This window comes from Gymnoscopelus braueri (assembly GCF_963280865.1).
Source record: "Gymnoscopelus braueri genome assembly, chromosome: 14".
NCBI classification, from domain to species: domain Eukaryota; kingdom Metazoa; phylum Chordata; class Actinopteri; order Myctophiformes; family Myctophidae; genus Gymnoscopelus; species Gymnoscopelus braueri.
This window is the reverse complement of record NC_137619.1, coordinates 46,868,013-46,889,378: the sequence shown is the minus strand read 5'-3', so window position 1 is coordinate 46,889,378 and position 21,366 is coordinate 46,868,013. Positions and strand designations below refer to the sequence as shown.

The window sequence follows — 21,366 nt, the reverse complement described above, 5'->3', positions numbered from 1 at the left end:
ATCTGTCCTGGATCTTATATTCCATTGTTCTCCAGTGTGCATCATGAGCATCAATTGTTCTGGCATTGATGCATTTGGAGATCTCATCCTTATCTTCAATGTTGACAGTGCCAACATCAACTCCCTTGTGGACATACTTGTAGAGATACTTGTTGGTATGGAAGGAGCAGACAAATTCAACATTGATGTGGCACATGCATTTGAGATCAGCATCAGTGTTGAAGGAGTTGGTTCTCTTGTGTATATGGAATCGGAAGAACTCTTGAAGAGTAATTTTGTCAGTGGTTGAGTTTGCATTAACCTTCATGATGCGGTTATCAAGGCTGAAGCCAGCATCTCCATGTGGTAATATCAAGGGATAGGCAGCTGGGTCATACATAGGGTGGAGTTCATGGATGTGTGTAGTCTCTCTGTGGTTAGGTGCATCAGTTGTTGTGTTGTGCTGTACAGTACAATGTCCCTATGCTCTGTCTGGTCTCCTGGTGCCACAATAACCACGTCAGGGACATCAGGGTTAAGGTGACATTTCTTTGCCCCCTGTGAGCTTTTAGCCTTGAACACAATTTTGAGTTCCCGACTTGGGTTTGCGTTGAAGATTTCAGCAGTGGTTTGAAAGGACTTCACTAAAGGATTGACTGTCTCACTAACTCACCTTGAATAAAGGTCAATGTGTCTTCCGTAATAAGTCTGTCTCCTTTTGCTTGATGAAGGCGGTTCTTAATTTCATTATCTTGATCAGAGACAAAGATTTGTGAGAATTTGGGTTTCTTTGTGCTGTCAGGAAAGATTGCAGATGGAGTAATGTGGTACATCTGGCCACTCATCTTGAATGGCTTTGGTCCTTGTCCTTTGAACTCCACTATCTTACCAGTGACGTTCTTGGAAGCCATTAATACTAAGCCATTATACTGCCTGATGTTGTCCATGAATTGCCTGGATTGGAGGGAGTCCCTGTCAAACAGAGATTGTAGTTTAGGAGGGGGGTCCATGAATGGCTGGAGTTGGATCTTTCCATACTGGCAACAGTCACGGAAGGACCTGTTACCAACAGGACCTTTTGATGTTTCCCATGGGAACATCACAGCATAGCATGAATTGCAGACGCTATCCATAGTCGGTGTGTGAAAGTCAACTATTTGTGTGAGTTGGCGTGGAGGTGTCCAGGCTCTTCTGAAGTTTCTCCCATTTTTTGTGGTCCTTTTACAGCGTGTTGCGTTTACTGTAGATGTTCTCCTGCTCGAAGCACTTGGTATCGCTCGCGTTGCGCTTGCGCTTGGCGTTTCGGGTCCGAAGGTCTAGAGATGTTGTTTTTTTTCTGTGGCATGGCTTTGTAGAAAGATGCTGCAGCCCAAAAGAAGGACGGCGGCCCTTGCCGGCCTAGTCATAGCTCTGCTTACACGTCATGCGAAGTCCGACATAAATGTTAATCAATCAGTCAAGCTGAGAGTCTGATTGGCCTATCAGGGAAGCCTTCTCTGCACACACATCATGCGAAGTCTGGCATAAACGTCATGCGTCAAGGGTCTGATAGGCAAATCGGAGAATCAATCAAACCGAGAGTCTGATCACTGAGGCGAAGTCCGGCCAGATCAGGCTGAGGGTCTGATAGGCAAATCAGAGAATGAATCAAGCCGAGAGTCTGATCACTGATCGAGGTTGGGTAAGGAGCCTAAATAATAGCCAGAGCTCTGATTAACAGTCTGTGGCAGGTTTGGAGGCCAGTGGAGTGATCCTATGCTCGGGAACCCCGGCCAAACTTCGGAGGCTTTGTCAATTATAGTTGTAGGATAGGATAATGCAAAACAGATACCCAGAACAGATAGATACCATCAACACTAATAATGCAGGCACACTTTGGTAGGCCTATAGTATACTCAACAATAAACTTGTCTTTCAAAATAGCAAATAGCATTCATAGTCAGGTCTGTCAACAAAAACATGTGGACATGTGGCTCACAAAACATGCTCTCCATCACCTTAAGTTTCATTTTGGAAGGGGAGCCACGTCATCAAGATGGCAGAAGGCGGCCATCTTGGCTTTCAAAGATAGCCACCATGTAATATATATATAAGTGCCAATATCTCGGCTTCCAAGCCACTTAGAAGGTCAATTTTGGTGTCAAAATATATCTTTTTTGGGTCAAGGAATTTAATAAAGCTATTGAGAATATCAGCATGTGACTATTTCTGCTAATATTTTAACATTTGGTTCATTCTGACAATTAGTCAGGTGCTTAGGTCCAGATTTGAGAAGGATGTGGACACGGCGGACCAAAGCACCAATTTTTTTCCCACATGCGCCATGTCTTTCCACATCACCATAACTTTCAATTTTGGGCGGGAGCCACATCATCAAGATGGCGGAAGGCGGCCATCTTGGATTTCAAAGATGGCCACCATGTAATATCTAGAAGTGCCAATATCTCAGCTTCCATGCCACTTAGAAGGTTAATCTTGGTGTCAAAATATACATTTTCTGTGTCAAGGAATGCATTTAAGCAATTGAGAATACCACTACCACACAGTCCATTCAACCTCCTCTTGTGTGTTGGCTAGTGAGGCGCGTCCTAGTGAGACATGACAGAATGGGTTTCATTTGGTGCCGGCCTGCACTGGTTCTTATCAGTGTGACGTCGTCTGTTAAAAAGGTTTTTTTTTTTAAAGGAAAATCGCTGGCGCTATGGGCAATTATTATTTTATTTACTTGGCATTGAATGAGTTAAGGCATATTTGGCTTATTAGCCAGGGAGCCTTTTAACACTTATCCTACCTTTTTAACTGCATAATGCATTCCAGTAAGCCTCATGTTTGTGTGTGTGAGGCTACACACTGATGAGTTCACACCAGGCCAAACATCTCCTGTTCATTATCAGCGGTGTTGTCTGTCCCTGAAGAAGAATGTCTGAAGCATGCAGAATTATTATGGAGCATAAATTGTCTCACGTCTAACTGCGATACTTTGTGTTCATTTATCTCAGGCGTACTGCGGGTTCTACCGACAGAACGGCAACAGCCAGCACCTCTCGGCTGTAGCCACCGGCAACTGGGGCTGCGGGGCGTTTGGAGGAGACACGAGACTCAAAGGTATCGTTGGATGAATGATACAAAAAATAAAACACTTTCAAATATCTACGATATGGACTCGGAGATACAGGACTTGATGCTCATTTGATTCATGCAAATTAGTGTTTTGTGTGTACTGTACCTTTTGCTTCAGCCCCTGTGGTAGGGGGTTTCACCATGACTTTGATTTGATTTGATTTATTAGACGTTATGGTTAAAAGAAAAACACGCTACATGCTTCTCAGGGAAACGTCAAGGATAAAAACTCAAAGTCATGTGACTTATTTCCATTCTGGTCCTTGGTCCGAGACAGACAAAACATTACAACATAAAACAGGCAATACACAATAAATGAAACACTCTAGAACTAATACTAAACACTGATTACATGGCATATGTAAAAGATCTGATTATGAATAGAAGTGTCCATGCTATTCTGCAACGTTTTCTAAAAGCCATGCTTTGACAAGAAGATGCACGTTTCAGTTTTCCGTTGTTCCATATCTAAATGAGCATGTTCCCATATCAGCTTTGAACTTGGGCAAGTACAGGTCTGCAACGCTGCCTCTGGTTCGGTGGGAATGAACTTCGCCACTCTTTTAAAAAAGATTGCTAAGGTACACAGGGCAGATGTTATGTACCAAGTTTCAGCTGTAATTGAACTGATCTGGCTGCCAGAGGGAGCCAGCCCAACTGCTGGAAATGTTTTCCAACCTGTTCCCTCGCAGATAGCCCCAAGACGACCCTGACTATCCTATTTTGAGAAACCTGCAACTCAGTGTTGATTTTGTCGACTAAAACTATGACGGAAAATGTTCGTTGACTACCCTTTTTCAATGATGAAAACTAAATAAAAACTAAGCCACGATGACTAAGACTAAGACGATGAGTGGAGAAGAGATCCAGTAGAACTAAAAGACAAGACATTTTATGTTTGGTTGCGCTCGGGTGTTCTGCTCAGAAAATAGCAGATCTACAAGCTCACCGCGACGCGTTGTGAGCTTGTAGATCGGCTATTTTCAAGGCCATCAAGGCCTGCCAAAATATATTTTAGTCGACTAAATCAACTCTAGATTTAGTCGACTATAATCTTATAATATTTATTCGACTAAAACTAGACAAAAACCAAAAACTTTCACATGACTAAAATATGGCTAAAACTAAATGGAATTTTATTCAAAAGACTATGACTAAAACGAAATCAAAATGTGCTGTCAAAATCAACACTGCTGCAACTTCTCTTTTAGGGCTTTGGCTAGGCCTCCTCCGTACCATGAGCCAATATAGCATAGTCAAAACAACATACAACCAGTGGAGTTTGCTAATAAACGATGACTGGCTGAATCCAGAAACTGAGCTTTCCTGGCTAAGAATTTGGTTCTGCTATTAACCTCGCTCATGGTTCTTAGTGCCGTAGTTTCACCACCCAGGCTACGATCTTGCAAGCAACTAAGGTAGCTGACTGAGGATTTGGCAGGAAAGGTCTGGCTACCAGCAACAATGCCGTTCCTGGCCAGTCTGTGCAACCTGGGCTGAGAACCAAATAAGATGTATTCAGTTTTTGGCCATATGAAGGGATAACTATGTCTGTGAGCCAAGTCTTAATGTTGTTAAATTCATTACCACAAGGGTGGCATGCAACTTTACATCATCCTCATCTGAGGCTAGGATGGCTGAATCGTCCCCATGGAAACCAAATGAACGGAACAAGCAGCTTGTAGGTCGTCGATAAAAATTCTAAACAACAGGAGGCCCAAAACACTCCCTTGCTGTCATTCGGTCCCTACCCGAGAGATATGAGGTAAACCAATTTAGGCTGGAAGAGCTCAAGCCTGTAACCGAAAGTTTATTAACCTATTAAGACCTGGAACGCCTCTGTGTCATTTTTTGATTTGAGCTAAAAAGCATTATTTTACACTTTGGCTATTCAAAAACAGCAGATATAGAAGCTCATAGCGCGGCACCGAGTGCCGCGCTATGAGCTTGTAGATCTACTATTTTTGAAAAATCTTGACAGCCTGAGCAAATCTTTGAATATGTTTTATTGCGAACATTTTTAACTCCAATTTTAAACTTCTGGGGGTCCCTGGAACAAAATATTTTGAGATGGGGGTCCGCGGACAAATACATATCATTTCGGTGGTCCTTGACAATTATGAAAAAGTGTGAGAACCACTGATATAGCAACATACGTTTTTTAGAAAACTATTGGTATTTAAAAGACATTTGTAGAGTCGGCTTCAGGTCTTAATGGGTTAGAAAAGTAAGCCGTAATCTACCGCGTCAAAGGCTTTTTGGAGATCAATTAAAATCATTCCACATAGCTTGCCGACACCCATTTCAGATCGGACGAAATGACATGCAATGCACATCAAACTAACAATCGTAAGTCTCCCCCCTGCTCTGTGCTGCTCAATTAGTCTCTCCTCCAGGGTGCCTCTCACTCATTTAGCTAACACCTATCTGCCCGCTCCTCCGTATTGATCAGATGGCAAACATTTATGTTTTCCATTAAAAGGCCAATTGATTGCGGCTCTGTGGCTCCATAAATCGTGGCAGGATGCAGGGCTCAGTGCTGGATCCACACTACATTACTCTGCATAGGCAGGAGTCCCCCTCCCAATATACCTACACACACACCATTTCGTCACTGTCGGCCAGAAACCTTAGTATCTCCATATTTCATCCTTTTTTACGTTCTTTCATAAATGAATGCCCTATATTTTATACTTTGTCGCGTGACAGTGTCGCGCAGAAGTTAGCGGAAGTAGCCGATCTACAAGCTCACATAATGAACGTGCCCAAATTAGGGACCCAAGAGTCAAAGTGGGGAAGTTTGTCTGTGGGTTTTATGAATATTTAACCAATGAAAAGTATTACCAAGAGCTTGTGACTAAATCAGGGGTCTTCAATGTTTTCAGGCTAAGGACCCCCTAACTGAGAGAGAGAGATGAAGCAGGGACCCCCTCTATATTGTATAAAATTGTGTTTCAGATTAACTTTTTTTTTTTTACTTGGTCTGATCGGCTATTTTTGAGGTTTGGTATAAAGGGAAAAATTCCCTCTACACCAAACCTCTTTGCCAAAAATAGCCGATCTACAAGCTCACAACGCCTCGCGCTGTGAGGCGTTGTGAGCTTGTAGATCTGCTATTTTTGGCTAAAGTTCTCCCCAGAATAGGGATGCTAGGGTTCAAGTGATTCAGGTAAAACATAAAAATCATATCACACAAAGATTTGGTGGCCCCCCTGTAGTAACTGTGAGGACCCCCTAGGGGTCCCGGACCCCCCGTTGAAGATCCCTAGACTAAATAATAACTACATTGGATCCTTTGGATTACAATTTCTTGAAGGGTAATTGCTTAGGACATACAAGCCAAGTTTTCCACCCGACTGTGACGATATGTTACGTAAACAAAACCCCACTGAAACCAAACCCCAAGTCCGATCAGTTCTTTTTCTGGTCTAGTTGCTCAGCCCCAGCATTCATCGAAGAGCCCGCTGCCGAAGACGTTCATTCCCTCTGAAACAGGGGTGGGCAACTTTGAGGATGGAGAGGGTCACTATATTTCCACACTGACTCCAGATGGCCACAGTGCATATAGCCTGGTAAACCCTCCCTCCGGAAATCTCAATTCCATTTCATTTCAGGAGTGAGTCTGGCCTGATCCGCCTGTCTGCAATATTGGCTGTGCTGGAGTTGGGCGGGAGTAATACCGTTGACTGACAACCCCTTCAGCCAATGATAATTTTTCCCCTTCAGCCAATCAGCAGTTCACCAGTCTTAATGTGACGCGACGGGACTTTTGAGACAGCCATACCCAAAATGGGTTGCCTTTTTCGGGTACAATGGTGTCACTGCCCGCCCCTACCGGTTCTCTAATTATTTTTTTTTAAATAGGCTTTGTCATGATTAATTGACCACATATATGAAGTTAAACAACTACATTCTATCCAAACGATATCTTATAAGTAAATTCCGTGCCTCAAAATAGAAGTTAGAGAGCTTTTTGAAGTAAAAAAAATAGCGGAGAAAACTGCCCACAGAAAAAGATGGCTGCCGTTCGTGTTTTGGGCTCACTCGAACTCGCCACCTGATTGGCCAACTGTCGCTGTCAATCACAGAACGATGTGCGACGACGCTGATAGGCGCGGTCGTTTGGCATATACAGCCAATATTGCAGAGAGGCGGTTCATGCCAGACTCACTCCAGGAATCAAATAGAAATTAGATTTCCGGAGGGAGGGTTTACCAGGCTACAGTGCATATACTGTCGGGCAGACACCGCTTATCTCCGTATTTTAACTTTTTTCCTAAATGAATGTCGTACTTCGCCATTCTGTCACACAAGAGTAGCAAAAATAGCCGATCTACAAACTCAAAACGCATCGCACCGCGACGTGTTTTGAGCTTGTAGATCGGCTGTTTTTAAATTGGAATCCAGTTTTTTTTTGTGCTATTTTTTAATTGGAATCCTGAAAAGTTAAATTTGTATTTAATTCCAAATGCATTTAGTTATACTTATGTTAACTTTTTGAACTTAAATACAAATACATTGAACATAAAAAAGACTACATATTAGTAGCTCAATGACAGGTATTACAATTCTAGACTGAAGTAATTAAAGTGGGTCATGTTTGGAATTGTAACAGCTGAAATCAATAATATATCAGTATTCCGATATTAACCTGCGGGCCGCATTAAGTGAAGGTGGGGGCGTCAGTTCTCCATCGTTTGGTCGAGATCACGGTAAAGTTGTTCAGGAGTTTTGGTCACTAACTAGAGCATGTGTTAGGATTGATTGAGCCTGGGCAATGGTGTAACCGACATATCGGATAACGTTTAAAAAACGCTCTGCATCGTCAATAGAAACAGATGTTTTTTAGATTGGAGTCGGGTCGTAATTAGCTTCTGTTAGAGGCGAAGGCTGTTAATTTTCTCTGCACAGGGGCTATGAATAGATGTAACGGACTCATTGACAGAGTCCCCCGAGGATCACAGTAGCTTCCGGGGGTCTCCCCTAGTATTAGCATTGGAATTAGCATAGCTGGGTATTTTTAGAAAGCAATAATGGTATATCTTACATTTTAAGTAGGATGCGAAGCTGGGTTCACATGCGTTGTTGTTTTTTCTTCTTTTCACACACTGCAGGCACTCGCCCATTAACCCATTAAGACCGGGGAACGTGTCTGTGTAATTTTTTTGATTTTTTTGTCTATTAAAAAAATAGCAGATCTACAAGCTCATGAGCTTGTAGATCTGCTATTTTTTGAACAATCGTGAAAATGTGTGCAAATCTTTGAATATATATGTATGTATTTTTGTTCTTGGGGATTCTACAAAAAAAAAATCTACAGTTTTCTGGAAAAAAAACTTATGTTGCTATAATATCAGTGTTGCTCAAACTTTTTCATGTCAAGGACCCTCAAAATGATATGTATTTGGCCGCGGACCCCCATCTGAAAATATTTTGTTCCAGGGACCCCCCCTCCCCCAGAAGCAAAGATTAGAGTTACAAATGTTCGCTTTAAAAAAATATATTGAAAGATTTGCACACATTTTCACAATAAAAAAAAAAATAGCAGATCTAGAAGCTCATAGCGTGGCACTCGGTGCCGCACTATGAGCTTGTAGATCTGCTATTTTTGGAATAGCCAAAGAAATCTAAAGAATTACACAGATGCGTGTCCCGGTCTTAATGGGTTAAATTGACACAATCATTACAGACCTCTTTCAAATGATGGGTTTAGTTTGCCCGTTCATTAATCTGTAGCCAATATCCGTCGTGCTAAATATTTTAAAAGTCTTCAGAACTGATTTGCTGGGGCTAAAAAAGATTGAGTGGCGTTGATGAGGCTAAAGCTACCCAGCGGTGGATTATTTACATTTCCAGTACAAATGGCCCTTGTCACTTGAGTTATTTTCCCGCCTGAAGCCCAGAAGGCCTTATCTGGCTCCATGCTCGCCGGTTAACTAAGCTTCATGTCCAGCCATACACTTATTTTCAGTGTTCAATTACATGTCTATGATCTGTTCAGGAAATGAAGGTAAATTATTATTGTTTGACTGTTTAACAGATCGTTTGATTGTTTAACTGCACCTTAGCTTGTAGATCTGCAATTATTTTGGGGAAAAACCATGAACATTTTTGCAAATCTTTGAATGTATATCTTTTCTAAAGCATTTTTAACTCAAATCTTTGCTTCTGGGGATTCTACAAATGTCTTCTAAATCAGTTTTTTTTTAAAGAAACGTATGTTGCTATAATATCAGTGGTTCTCAAAACTTTTTTCATGTCAAGGACCACCCAAAATTATATGTATTTGTCCGCGGACCCCCCCATCTAAAAATACTTAGTTCCAGGGACCCCCAGAAGCAAAGATTTGCGTTTAACATGTATATATATTCAAAGATTTACAAATCTACAAGCTCATTGCGCGGCACTAGGTTCTGCGCTACGAGCTTGTAGATCTGCTATTTTTGAATGGCCAAATAAATCAAAAAATGACACAGATGCTTTCCCGGTCTTAATGGGTAAAGAACACTGTACCCTCTGCAACTTTTTAACCTTGCCTCAATGCGCCATGTTTACGTACACACCTGCACATGATGCTGATGTTCTAAACACCATGTGCATACATAAGCTACTACATATCGTCTCTGTCGGGTGGAAACCTCATATGTCCAAAACTGTTACTTTTCAGGATTCGTGCCGCTTCGCGCCGCTTCTACAGTGTAGATCAAGTAGGGCGTTAATTTACTAAAAAAACACAAAAAGTTAGAATATGGAGATAGGCGGTTTCTGCCTAACAGCAATCTCTGCTGTCCGGCAGAAACCAGCTAACTCCAAAATGTTCATTTTTCAGGAAATGACAAAAACAAAACACAAAGTGGAGTTAGGAGGTTTTGTTCATCATTGATAAGAACAGCTGAATGGACCTCCAAGCTCACAATGAGGTTGGAGGTCAAAAGGGGGTGGAGCCTGGAGTCAGCAAAACCAGCTAACTCCACCCCCCTTTGGTGGCGATAGCTGGTTTAGCAGAAAGTGTGAGGATCCAATGGAGTAATAGCACTGATTTATGGGGAAAAAATGCAAAAGCGGAAAAATTTAGTTAGCTGGTTTCTGCCGGACAGCAACGATATGTATACATACGTATGTCTTTTTGATGATTTCATGTTTTTTTCTTTCTTTCCTCCCCTGCTCTCACTCTCACCTCTATCCTCTCTCTTCTCACGGAAACTACAAAAAAAATGACGCAGCGCGCCCCTGTAAACCCGCTATGTGACAATAAGGATGATTGTTGAGTCTCTGGTGTCGTTTCTCTCAGCTCTGATCCAGTTGATGGCTGCCGCCGAGGCGGGCAGAGACGTGGCCTACTTCACCTTCGGAGACGCTCAGCTCATGAGAGACATCCATGAAATGCACACGTTCCTCACACACAGACACGTCACCGTGGGTAAGATCGTCTCTCACATGCACACACACACACACACACACACCAGTGGTGGAAAAAGTACTCAATTGCTTTACTTAAGTAAAAGTATCAATACTGCGATGACGTTGAAATACTCCGTTACAAGTAAAAGTCCAGAATTAAAAATTTACTTGAGTAAAAGTACAAAAGTATTGGCATCAAAATGTACAGTACTTAAAGTACTAAAAGTAAAAGTACTCATTATGCAGAATGTCCCGTTTCAAGTTTTCAAATGTATAAAAATCTTTTGAAAATAGCAGATCCACAAGCCCACAATTTGTCGCATCGCGACGCATTGTGGGCTTGTAGATCGGCTATTTTCAAATAGCCGATCGAAATGTATGCAGAGCTGAAGTGTTTAATGTAGGTTTTGTAATAATAATCAAAATCAACAAAGTAACTAGTAACTAAAGTTTTCAAATAAATGTAGTGGAGTAAAAGTACAATATTTGGATCCGAGATGTAGTGGAGTACAAGTATTGGAAATTGGAAATACTCAAGTAAAGTACAAATGCCTAAAAATGTTACTTATATACAGTACTTAAGTGAATCTACTTAGTTACTTTCCACTGACACACACACACATACACGCGCACAGAAATGCACACGTTCCTCACAGACAGACAAGTCACCGTGGGTAAGAATGTCTCGCATGCATGGGTCGCACACACGCACGCACGCACGCACGCACACGCACACACAAGTTCCTCCCACAGAGACATGTTATCGTGGGTAAGAAGAAGCGCACAGGCGCAAACACAAGCGCAAACACACACACACACACACACACACACACACGTTCCACAATTCCCTACGGATAATAATCTCACACACAGTGTTAGTGTTAGTTATATAGTACTTTTATTTAAATTATTACTAACTCAGTTTATTTTGTTTTATTCTATGTCTTAAACGGTGGTGTTTTTAATACAGAACCATTGCAACATCCCTGATGTACAGTTATGAATAACAAGGAACTTGAACACATGCACGGCACGTATTTATTTTTTGATTTTTTTCTCACATTTGGCTCGCCGGTGTGAGCTTGTAGATCCGCTATTTCCGGCGCACGGCTAAGTATAAATCACCCTTTTAAGAACACGTTGAGTTTTCTTTCCAGTTCATCTCATAATGGACAGGAATGGATTGGAGCCAGCGGTGCTCTTAAGGGCCGCGTGTCTGTCTCTCTCTCTCTCTCTCTCTCTCTCTCTCTCTCTCTCTCTCTCTCTCTCTCTCTCTCTCTCTCTCTCTCTCTCTCTCTCTCTCTCTCGGGGGCAGTACAGTACAGTAAATGCAGTGGGCCCTCTGCTTGGCTTTGGTTAGCGGTTAACGGGACGCTACACATCAATAAGGGAGACATTGTGTTAAGTTATTCCATGTTATTATGGCCTCTATATACTGCTTCCTCAGCTCATTCAGCCTCTCTGCCACTGAGTGGATTGCTGCCCGGGCCCTGACACACACACACACACACACACAACACACACACACACACACACACACACACACGCGTATCTGTATTAATCTACTTGTGAGGACATCGACATTTTAGCATGGCGATTTATGAATGCCATTACAAAAAATAAAGTGTATCCCTAACCCAAGTACTGTACTTAAGTACAATTTTGAGGTACTTTTGCTTTAGCTGGAGTATTTCCAATTGTCTGTACTTTTACTTCTACTCCACTACATCTCGGAGGCAAATATTGTACTTTTACTCCACTACAATTATTTGAAAACTTTAGTTACTAGTTACTTTGCAGATATAAATTATTACATTATAAAACATACATTAACCACTTTAGCCCTATTTTATACCTAGGCTATTTTCAAACATTTTAGTACTTTTGGTACTTTTAAGTACATCTTGATACCAATACTTTTGTACTTTAGAGTAAGTTTAGAATTCCGGACTTTTACTTGTAACAGAGTACTTCTACAGTGCAGTATTGATACTTTTACTTAAGTAAAACATTTGAGTACTTTTTCCACCACTGTCTATTTGTAAAATGTTACTATACTTGTGGGTACATTTGACCCTCACAAGTATAGTGATATGCACGCATACACATACACACACACGCACACGCACACGCACACGCACACACACACACACACACTCTTTCATTTGTCCCACAGTGACATTTATTGAGGCCTTTCAGAGAGCTGTGCCTCCAGCATCCATTTCCTAAAGTGGAGCTTCAGAGTGGAGGCTCACAGCCTGTATCACTGTGTGTGTGATTTATGAACGCTCTGCACAACACTCTCTCATTTTTACCTTTCCTTTTCTATTCACTCTCTCCTCCTCACTCCTCATCTCCTTCTATATGTCTCCCTATTTTTCTCTCACTTATCTTTCTCCCTTCTTTTCTCTCTGTCTCTATATGTCTCCCTATTTGTCTCTCTGTCTCTATCTGTCTCCCTATTTGTCTCTCTGTCTCCCTATTTCTCTCTCTCTCTCTCTCTCTCTCTCTCTCTATCTGTCTCCCTATTTGTCTCTCTGTCTCCCTATTTCTCTCTCTCTCTCTCTCTCTCTCTCTCTCTCTCTCTCTCTCATCTCTCTCTCTCTCTCTCTCTCTCTCTCTCTCTCTCTCTCTCTCTCTCTCTCTCTCTCTATCTGTCTCCCTATTTGTCTCTCTGTCTCCCTATTTGTCTCTCTCTCTCTATCTGTCTCCCTATTTGTCTCTCTCTCTCTCTCTCTCTCGTCTCCCTATTTGTCTCTCTCTCTCTATCTGTCTCCCTATTTGTCTCTCTCTCTCTATCTGTCTCCCTATTTGTCTCTCTGTCTCCCTATTTGTCTCTCTCTCTCTATCTGTCTCCCTATTTTGTCTCTCTCTATCTGTCTCCCTATTTGTCTCTCTCTCTCTATCTGTCTCCCTCTCTCTATCTGTCTCCCTATTTGTCTCTCTCTCTCTGTCTCCCTATTTCTCTCTCTGTCTCCCTATTTTTCTTTCTATCTCTCTCTAACTGTCTCCCTATTTTTCTCTATGTCTCTCTCTCTCTCTCTCTCTCTATCTCTGTCTCCCTATTTTTCTCTACATCTCTCTCTATCTATCTCCTATTTTTTCTCTCTATCTGTCTCCCTCTGTTTCTCTCTCTCTCTCTCTCTCTCTCTCTCTCTCTCTCTCTCTCTCTCTCTCTCTCTCTCTCTCTCTCTCTCTCTCTCTCTCTCTCTCTCTCTCTCTCTCTGTCTCCATCTCTTGCTTTCTTTCCCTCTCCCCACTCTCTCTCTCTCTCTGTCTCTTATCTTTCCCCCCCACCCTCTCCTCTCTCCTCTCTCCTCTCTCCTCTCTCCTCACCCCTCCCTCCTCCCTCCTCTCTCCTCTGTCCTCTCTCCTCCCTCCTCATCCACAGGGCTCTTGTACAGCTGTTGAACCAGTACTCAGCGCTGTGTGTAATAGCTGCCGCACGCCGCGCCCAGACGTCAGCCTGTACGCCTTCATCCACCAGAGGGTCACCTCCACCTCCACCTCCTCCTCCTCCTCCTCTCAGGCCTCCGCAGACGTCTCCTCCGTCACCGCCGCCGCTGCCAAGGACTCTGGGACGTCCCCCGATGATGTCACCGTCACCCTGACTGCCACTAACAACAGCTCCATCCCTCCCTGCCCCTCCCCTCCCCTCTCCTCCTCCACACAGAAAAATAATGCTTCTAAACCAGTGGTTCTCAAACTTTTTTCATGTCAAAGGACCACTCAAAATGATTTATTTGGCCGTGGACCCCCCCATCACAAAATATTTTGTTCCAGGACCCCCCAGAAGCAAGATTTGAGTTACAAATGTTCGCTTTAAAATATATATATATATTCAAAGATTTGCACAGGTTTTCATGATTTTTCAAAAATAGCCAAACTATAAATTATGGTTAAAGTGGTTAAAATGATTGTGACGCTATATTAACTTATTTCGCTGGCGACCCCCTGGTACCCCACCAAGGACCCCTGGTGGTCCCCGGACCCCACTTTGAGAACCAAAGTTCGAAACCACTGTTTCTCGACCACGAGGGTATTGGCAAAACACCCCCAAATAATTGCAAAACACTACTATTTTAATCATAATATAACGCTAATATAAAAGAAAAAGAGAATAGTTATGTAAATGGTATTCTTTTTTTCTTTAAAAGTGAGTCTTCAATGTGATACCGATGAATAGGAACTTAAAGTTCACTTCTGTTAGTTAGCATTGGACCAAGCGATTGATTGATCGTTATGGGTGTGCCGCCAAACGCTTTTGAGATTTTTCAAGTGGGCCCCTGATCCAGAGAAGGTTGAGGACCACTGCTCTAGACTTGGGACTGCTTTCTCCGTCTTCTACACCGACGTCTCAAATCCCCCCAAAAACAGCCGATCTATAAGTTCAGCGACACAGTGTGAGCTTGTAGATCGGCTGTTTTCGACGGAAGAGATTTGGGGTAGAGGGGGGTGTAAAAAGGTTCTTTCCTGAACCAAAAACGTTTTCTTCAATGGCAGGGATCTTCAACAGGGGGTCCAGGACCCCTAAGGGGGTCCTCAGAGTTACTCCAGGGGGTCCGCCAAATCTTTGCGATAGGATTTTAGTTTTTGTCTACATTAACCACTTGAACCCTAGCATCTCTATTCTGAGGCACAGTAGCCGAAAACAGCAGATCTACAAGCTCACAACGCCTCGCAGCGCGAGGCGTTGTGAGCTTGTAGATCTGCTGTTTTCGGCAAAAAGGTTTGGTGTAGAGGGAAAAGGAGCAAATCAAGTACCAAGTATTGAAGGTTTAAGTGGTTAAATGTCTGATATGAACAAAAAACATAATTTAAAAAAAAGAAAAACGTTTCATCTGCAACACAATTGTATGCAGTGTAGTGGGGGTCCCTGCTTCGTCTCTCTCTCAGCTAGGGGGTCCTTGGGCTGAAAAACGTTGAAGACCCCCGTTCTATGGCATCAGTCTGATAAGAAGCAGTTTTGGGTTTTATTTTTCTGTGTGCACTCTCTCCTGTCGACTCCCTAGTCTAGAAGACACTCCAGGTTTATAAACGTCAGCGCGTTCTGCCTTTATGTCCCTCGCTCACTATTACTCTTGTCATGGTCTCTCAACCTCTCTCTCTCTCTCTTTCTCTCTCTCTCTCTCTCTCGCCCAGTGGTTCTCAACCCAGGGGTCCTCGAGGGGGGTTCCAGGGGAGAGTCCCCAGCTAAATGATTCGTGATAGTTGGGACGCCAAATGGACACTTATGGCGTCTGTAGCTTTGTGAGTGTACAAATCAATCAATCGATCAATCAATCCTTTTATTTGCCACATGAAAATGAAGTGGTGTTTCTAATATGCAGTGAAATGTATACAGGTCAGCTCCACGGATAGTCAGCAAATAAAACGAGACTAGCAGGACTAAAACTAACCTAAAAGATAAATCATCTAAACACTAAAGCACTTACGAGCATGTTGCTTCATTTCTCAGTCCACAATGGACCCGGTAAGGGTCAGAGATAATTCTTTTATTAAATTAAAACTGAGCATTCTACAGTATAAAGATTGGGGTCCCAGATATATATATAAAAGAAATAATATCAAAATAGGGGTCCTTCGAATTGGAAAAGGTTGAGAATCACTGCTCTAGCTCTCTCTCTCCTCTCTCTGTTTGTCTGTCTCTCTCTGTGTCTTTCTCACCCTTTAAGTTTGTGATCCCAACACACAAACTACCAAAACACAATCTTGCCTTTTCTTGCTGGTGGTGGCACTGTACTGTACTGTACTGTACTGTACTTGTAGGAGCACCAAACATACTTCGATGTGTGTCTCATATATTGTCACCAGATGTAATGAGACGTGTGACAGTCTTAATTGTCACCACATGTACCCTGTGACAGTCTTATATGCCAGGGGTTCCCAAACTTCTTAGCTAGACACCCAAAATACACATTTGATATCTCCCTGGCACCCAAACGCACACAAATACATTGAGTTCATCTCTTAAGCCCTGTTTAAAAAAATAGTGAAAATAGCCAATCTACAAGCCTCACCTCGCGTCGCGATGTGAGGCTTGTAGATTGGCTATTTTCACTATTTTAGAAAATGATTGAACATTTCTGGAAAATATTTGAATTTCTTTTTTGAAACATTCTGAAAATCTTGTAAAGAATTCTTACGTGTCTGACTTCTTTATGGTAATCTCATGATATTTACTTGCGACGCATACAAATATGTGACCCACAAATCGGTCACAACACAAACCTAAGTTTGGGAAACACTGTTATATACTGTCATTACATGTACTGAGATATGTGACAGTCTTATATAGCAATAGTAACAAAAAAAATAGAAGGAAAAAAATACATCCCGGTGGCTCTTTCTTTAGTGTAGGCGTGACGTGGAGAGTCTGTTTTATTTATTTTTTAGTTGACCACAACTCAAACATAGCCAAATAACTCATCATTATGCATGGTTTGTGAGGACTGGACATGTTCGGTGGTGATATGCAGGGCAACGAGGGTCCCCTTTGGTTCATCGCTCTCCTCTTATGTTTGTGTTAGTGCCTCTTTTTTTCTGAACGGAGTCGTATTCTCTGTTTACCTAGTCTCTCGAACCAGACTGTTCAGCTCAACACAACAATGTTCAAACGCTTCCCGCCTTGAAGAAGTCTGCGAGACGGAAGCGCCGAGTGAATGCTAAGAAACTGCAGCGGATGTTCCGTGTTCCATTTTCTTTTGTCTTTGCAGTCATGTGAATTGTATCCTAATGTAATTCAAATTAGTCAAAAGCATATACCGCACAACGTATGTGCTGTATAGCTTGCTGCTTAGCAGAAATGAAAATAACATGGGGGGGGGGGGGGAAATATTTGAAAGAAAAAATATTTGAAAGATATTTAAAAATATATTTTCGTGAACGGAAATGACAAAACGGATGACGGCTTCCGTTACAATTCAGAGATTGTGGAATAGTTGTCTGGCCTGAGAGACTACTACAGTATCTGTGGTACCCGGCGAACGGTGAGAGGTTCCTCCTGAATGCGGAAAGATTGAGATGCCATAACTATAATCTAGTCTATGCATGGGTAACATTTATTTCAAAATCAAAAATATTCTACACCATTATATATATGCTGCCGTTGTTTTTTTTGGGTTATTTTTAGGTTGTGAGGAGTATAATCACCCTTGTAAAAGGCCGTTTTATCAGTTGTTTTGACATGATTACACAGATTTGATTAAGATGGGGCTCCTCCGGACTGAGGAACCAAAATGTTCACTTCATTTTAGCTTCATTTCTGTTTATACTCGGTTGCCTGCCGTGTCTCTCGCACTGAAAATAGCAGATCTGCAAGCTCACGTTGTGAGCTTGTAGATCGGCTGTTTTCAGTACGAGGCGCTGGTATGAATCACCCTTCACTTTATCTTCATGATTTCAGTGCTGACAGCTCACATTAACAGTAGGAGAAACACTACTATTTGGACAGGTGAGCAGACATGGAAAGAAAATTGTGCACGTAAAATATTATTTTTGTTAATGTTTTTACTTTGGGGGATGGTGTGTTTTTTTTAAATGTTTTCTGTATTTTTGATTGACGATATGGACACTATTTAATGATGGGGTTGGAATACAAAAAAGGGAGTGAATGCTGTTGTATAGTAAATGCTTAGTAATGTAGGTTTCCTAAGTTGTACTCTTTTTATTAGTTTGATTTCTTAGTTAAAGATATATCCCGGGAAACTTGTTTAAAACGATTAAAATGCACTAATTGGACAACAACTTTGAAGTCGTTTTTTCTTTGGATATAAAGTACAATGCACGATATCTAAGACAGTGGTTCTCAAAGTGCCACAGCCTCAAGGACCCAGGGTTCCTTGAGGTGTTTCCAGGCAGTCCCCAGCAAGATTAGTTAATGTAGTATCAAAACCACTTGAACCCCATATACATAGGGTTCACTGTGCATTACAAGCTCACAATGCATTGTGAGGATGCCAAGGACCCTCAAATATAGCCATGGCCTCCAGCTGCGGCTCCCTTATTGCAAAATGATTGCGGCCCCCTTATTGCTTTATGACAAGCCGATCTACAAACTCACAAAGCATTGCATCGCGACTTACTGTGAGCTTGTTGATTGGCTATTTAAAGAAAGACAAAAAAACATGCCCAAAATAGGGATGCCAGGTTGAAAGAGATTAAACTGGTTTCCTAAACACTACCTGGATTAACATTTAATTCATGTGTTGTCTGAAGCCATTCGGGATTATCTCAGCGCTCAGATTTTTGGAAAGCCATCCCTGCTGCAGGGTATGTGACCTTCTGAAACGTGTTGCGTACGATTCGACAAGTCACCGCCACTGTAGCGCCATCGATGAGGATGGGCGCATGATCTCTCTGCGGCCTCCTGAAGTCCACGATCAGCTCCTTGGTCTTGTTGACGTTAAGGGCGAGGTTCTCCCGGCACCAGAGTGCCAGTGAGTTGATCTCATCTCTATAGGCAGACTCACATCATTTCATGAAAATTTAATTTTTAAAACATAAATCTTTCCTCCAACATACTTTGATGAATCAGGGTTCCTAAAGGAACCGAATTTTTGACCTAGGAATGCGAAGAGAAAAAAAAAGAATCCATGAATTCAATTCTCCATGGGGTGATTAATCGATAGAAAAAAATGTCATTTTGGGGATGAACTATCCCTTTAAATATTGTCATTGATCGTGTGTAGGCTTGTGAAGTGGACTGAATTATCGGTTTTCATCCTATTTGTACTGAACACCCAGATTGCTTTAAATTGAGCAGTGGACCTGTATCTAAATTCTGTTTGGTTTGTCAGGCCTAACTGTTGCTGTCGGCTTAGAGTCTGGGACAACAGAGCTACAACTGGGTTTAGTGATGCCACTTGCATTAAAAGTAAAGCATATCTTGGGGCTAGCGATGGCCTAGTCTCAGGCAGCCAGACAATCAAAATATCTGCATCTGGGGAAATCAAAATTCAATGCTGTAATATGGGCAAGAACGGTGGCAAGAACGGCCGCTGACAAATCTCCATCCACTGTTTTGAAAACAAAAGTATTTTTTATATATTTTTTTATTTTTTTTCAAAAACACGTCAAACACGTCATTGGCACGTTGCGCCATTGCGGTAAAACACGTGAAACACGTCAATGGCACTCAATGAGTTGAGCACAATTTTTAGGTATTTGTACTTTACTTGAGTATTTCCAATTTCTAATACTTTTACTTCTACTCCACTACAGAGGCAAATATTGTACTTTTTACTCTACACTACAATTATTTGAAAACTTACTTGTTACTTTGTAGATTTGGATTATTATTACAAAACATACATTAACCACTTCAGCCCTATATAAGTTTCGGCCATTTGAAAATAGCCGATCTACAAGCTCACAATGAGATCGGCTATTTTCCAAAGATTTCTATACATTTGAAATCGGACATTCTGCATAATGAGTACTTTTACTTTTGGTACTTCAACTACATTTTGATACCAATACTTTTGTACTTTTACTGAAGTACATTTTGAATTCCAGACTTTTACTTGTAACAAAGTATTTCTACATTGCAGTATTGATACTTTTACTTAAGTAAAACATTTGAGTTATTTTTCCACCACTGGTTCTACAGTGCAATTATTTATTTTTTACAATTATGAATAGTGTCCACCCAGTTTTAGCCCCTGTATGTTGAATTTAGATGTCACCAGACGAATCGGTTGGCGAGATAAGATCTCTGATTGTATAGTTACGCCTACGTGAGACTAACCATGGCCTGTCGGCACTGATGATCAGCTCTTAAAGTGCTGTAGGCTTTTCCTACAAATGAATAATGAACCACTGCCATACGATGACTTGCTTACTGTGTTACGTTGATGCGTTTTGTTGCAGTTTCCCAAGCTTTATAATTGTTATAGTTCAAGAAGACATCCAGTGAATTCAAAACCTCTCACCACGGTGACTGGCGGTGAGTGAAACGACCACTTGTTCCTATTTCTTCCCAGACAACAAGAAGACATGGCTGTATAATATGATATTTAACAGCCGGTGCTAGTGTTGCAATGCAACGGTGAGGAAGGCTATAATTATTCTAAACAGCGAGTAATTCACTGCAAAAGCTTAATGTTAGCCAGCGGCACAGGAGCCCCTCATACTGTTAGATGAACACTATTAATAAAACGCCAAGAAGGAGCCGGTCTTCGCTCCATCTTTGTCAGGGAGCAAAGTCAGCACAGCAAAATGGCATTTTCCATTCATAATTGCCTGACCTCAACTTCTCCAGGGCAGCCACAGAGCTCCGCTGCTACAAACAGAGCTACTGTGAAGAGGTGCGCACTAATAGAAACCCTATGAACTGTAATGCATTTATTCACAGGTGTTTTAAGAAAGCAGACATTTTGTTGCTGAAGGAGACAGCTTGTTGTCTGAGTCGAGCTCTTTCATGCAGATGATCAATTTAGGTGTTGTCAAATTGAGAGTTTTTTTTTTTTGTTGTCTGTCATTGTACTTCTATGAAAAAGAATGATTTATTTTAGATTTTCAGATGCAACATTGTGATGTTAACTTCTTAAGCCTTTATACTTTCAATTCTGTAAGCTTACAACAGATTGCATCATGACGTGTTTCCACCCACCCGTTTTTTTAGATCTGTTATTTGCAGTGACGGCTCGTCCATTATGTGCAATGTCCCCCAATGGGAGAAAGAAAGAGTGTTTATTCTACCATGTAACTCTAAAAGCCGTGACTGGCCATTATATGGTGTTACACCAAAAGTGGTGTCTTCAAACCACCGTTGTCACTATCAGGGTCAAAAAAGTACTTGCTTTTAAATGTACTTAAGTAAGGAGGAACAGTCTTCCGCCGGGTAGACTGAAAGAACGAGCCCAA

The 21,366-nt window shown here is 41.7% G+C and overlaps 1 protein-coding gene across 2 annotated transcripts in view; it reads left to right on the top strand.

Annotated features, from left to right (window-relative positions):
• LOC308100923 (poly(ADP-ribose) glycohydrolase-like) overlaps positions 1-14,029 on the top strand; it is an 88,354-nt gene extending 74,325 nt beyond the window's left edge. For both annotated transcript variants that reach the window (XM_080450123.1, XM_080450122.1), the window contains 3 exons: positions 2,979-3,084; positions 10,391-10,519; positions 13,892-14,029. In XM_080450123.1, the coding sequence (XP_080306249.1) occupies positions 2,979-3,084; positions 10,391-10,519; positions 13,892-13,911 (255 nt within the window). In that variant the 3' untranslated portion in view covers positions 13,912-14,029. The remainder of the gene's footprint in view (positions 1-2,978; positions 3,085-10,390; positions 10,520-13,891) is intronic.
• Positions 14,030-21,366: the final 7,337 nt, after the last annotated feature.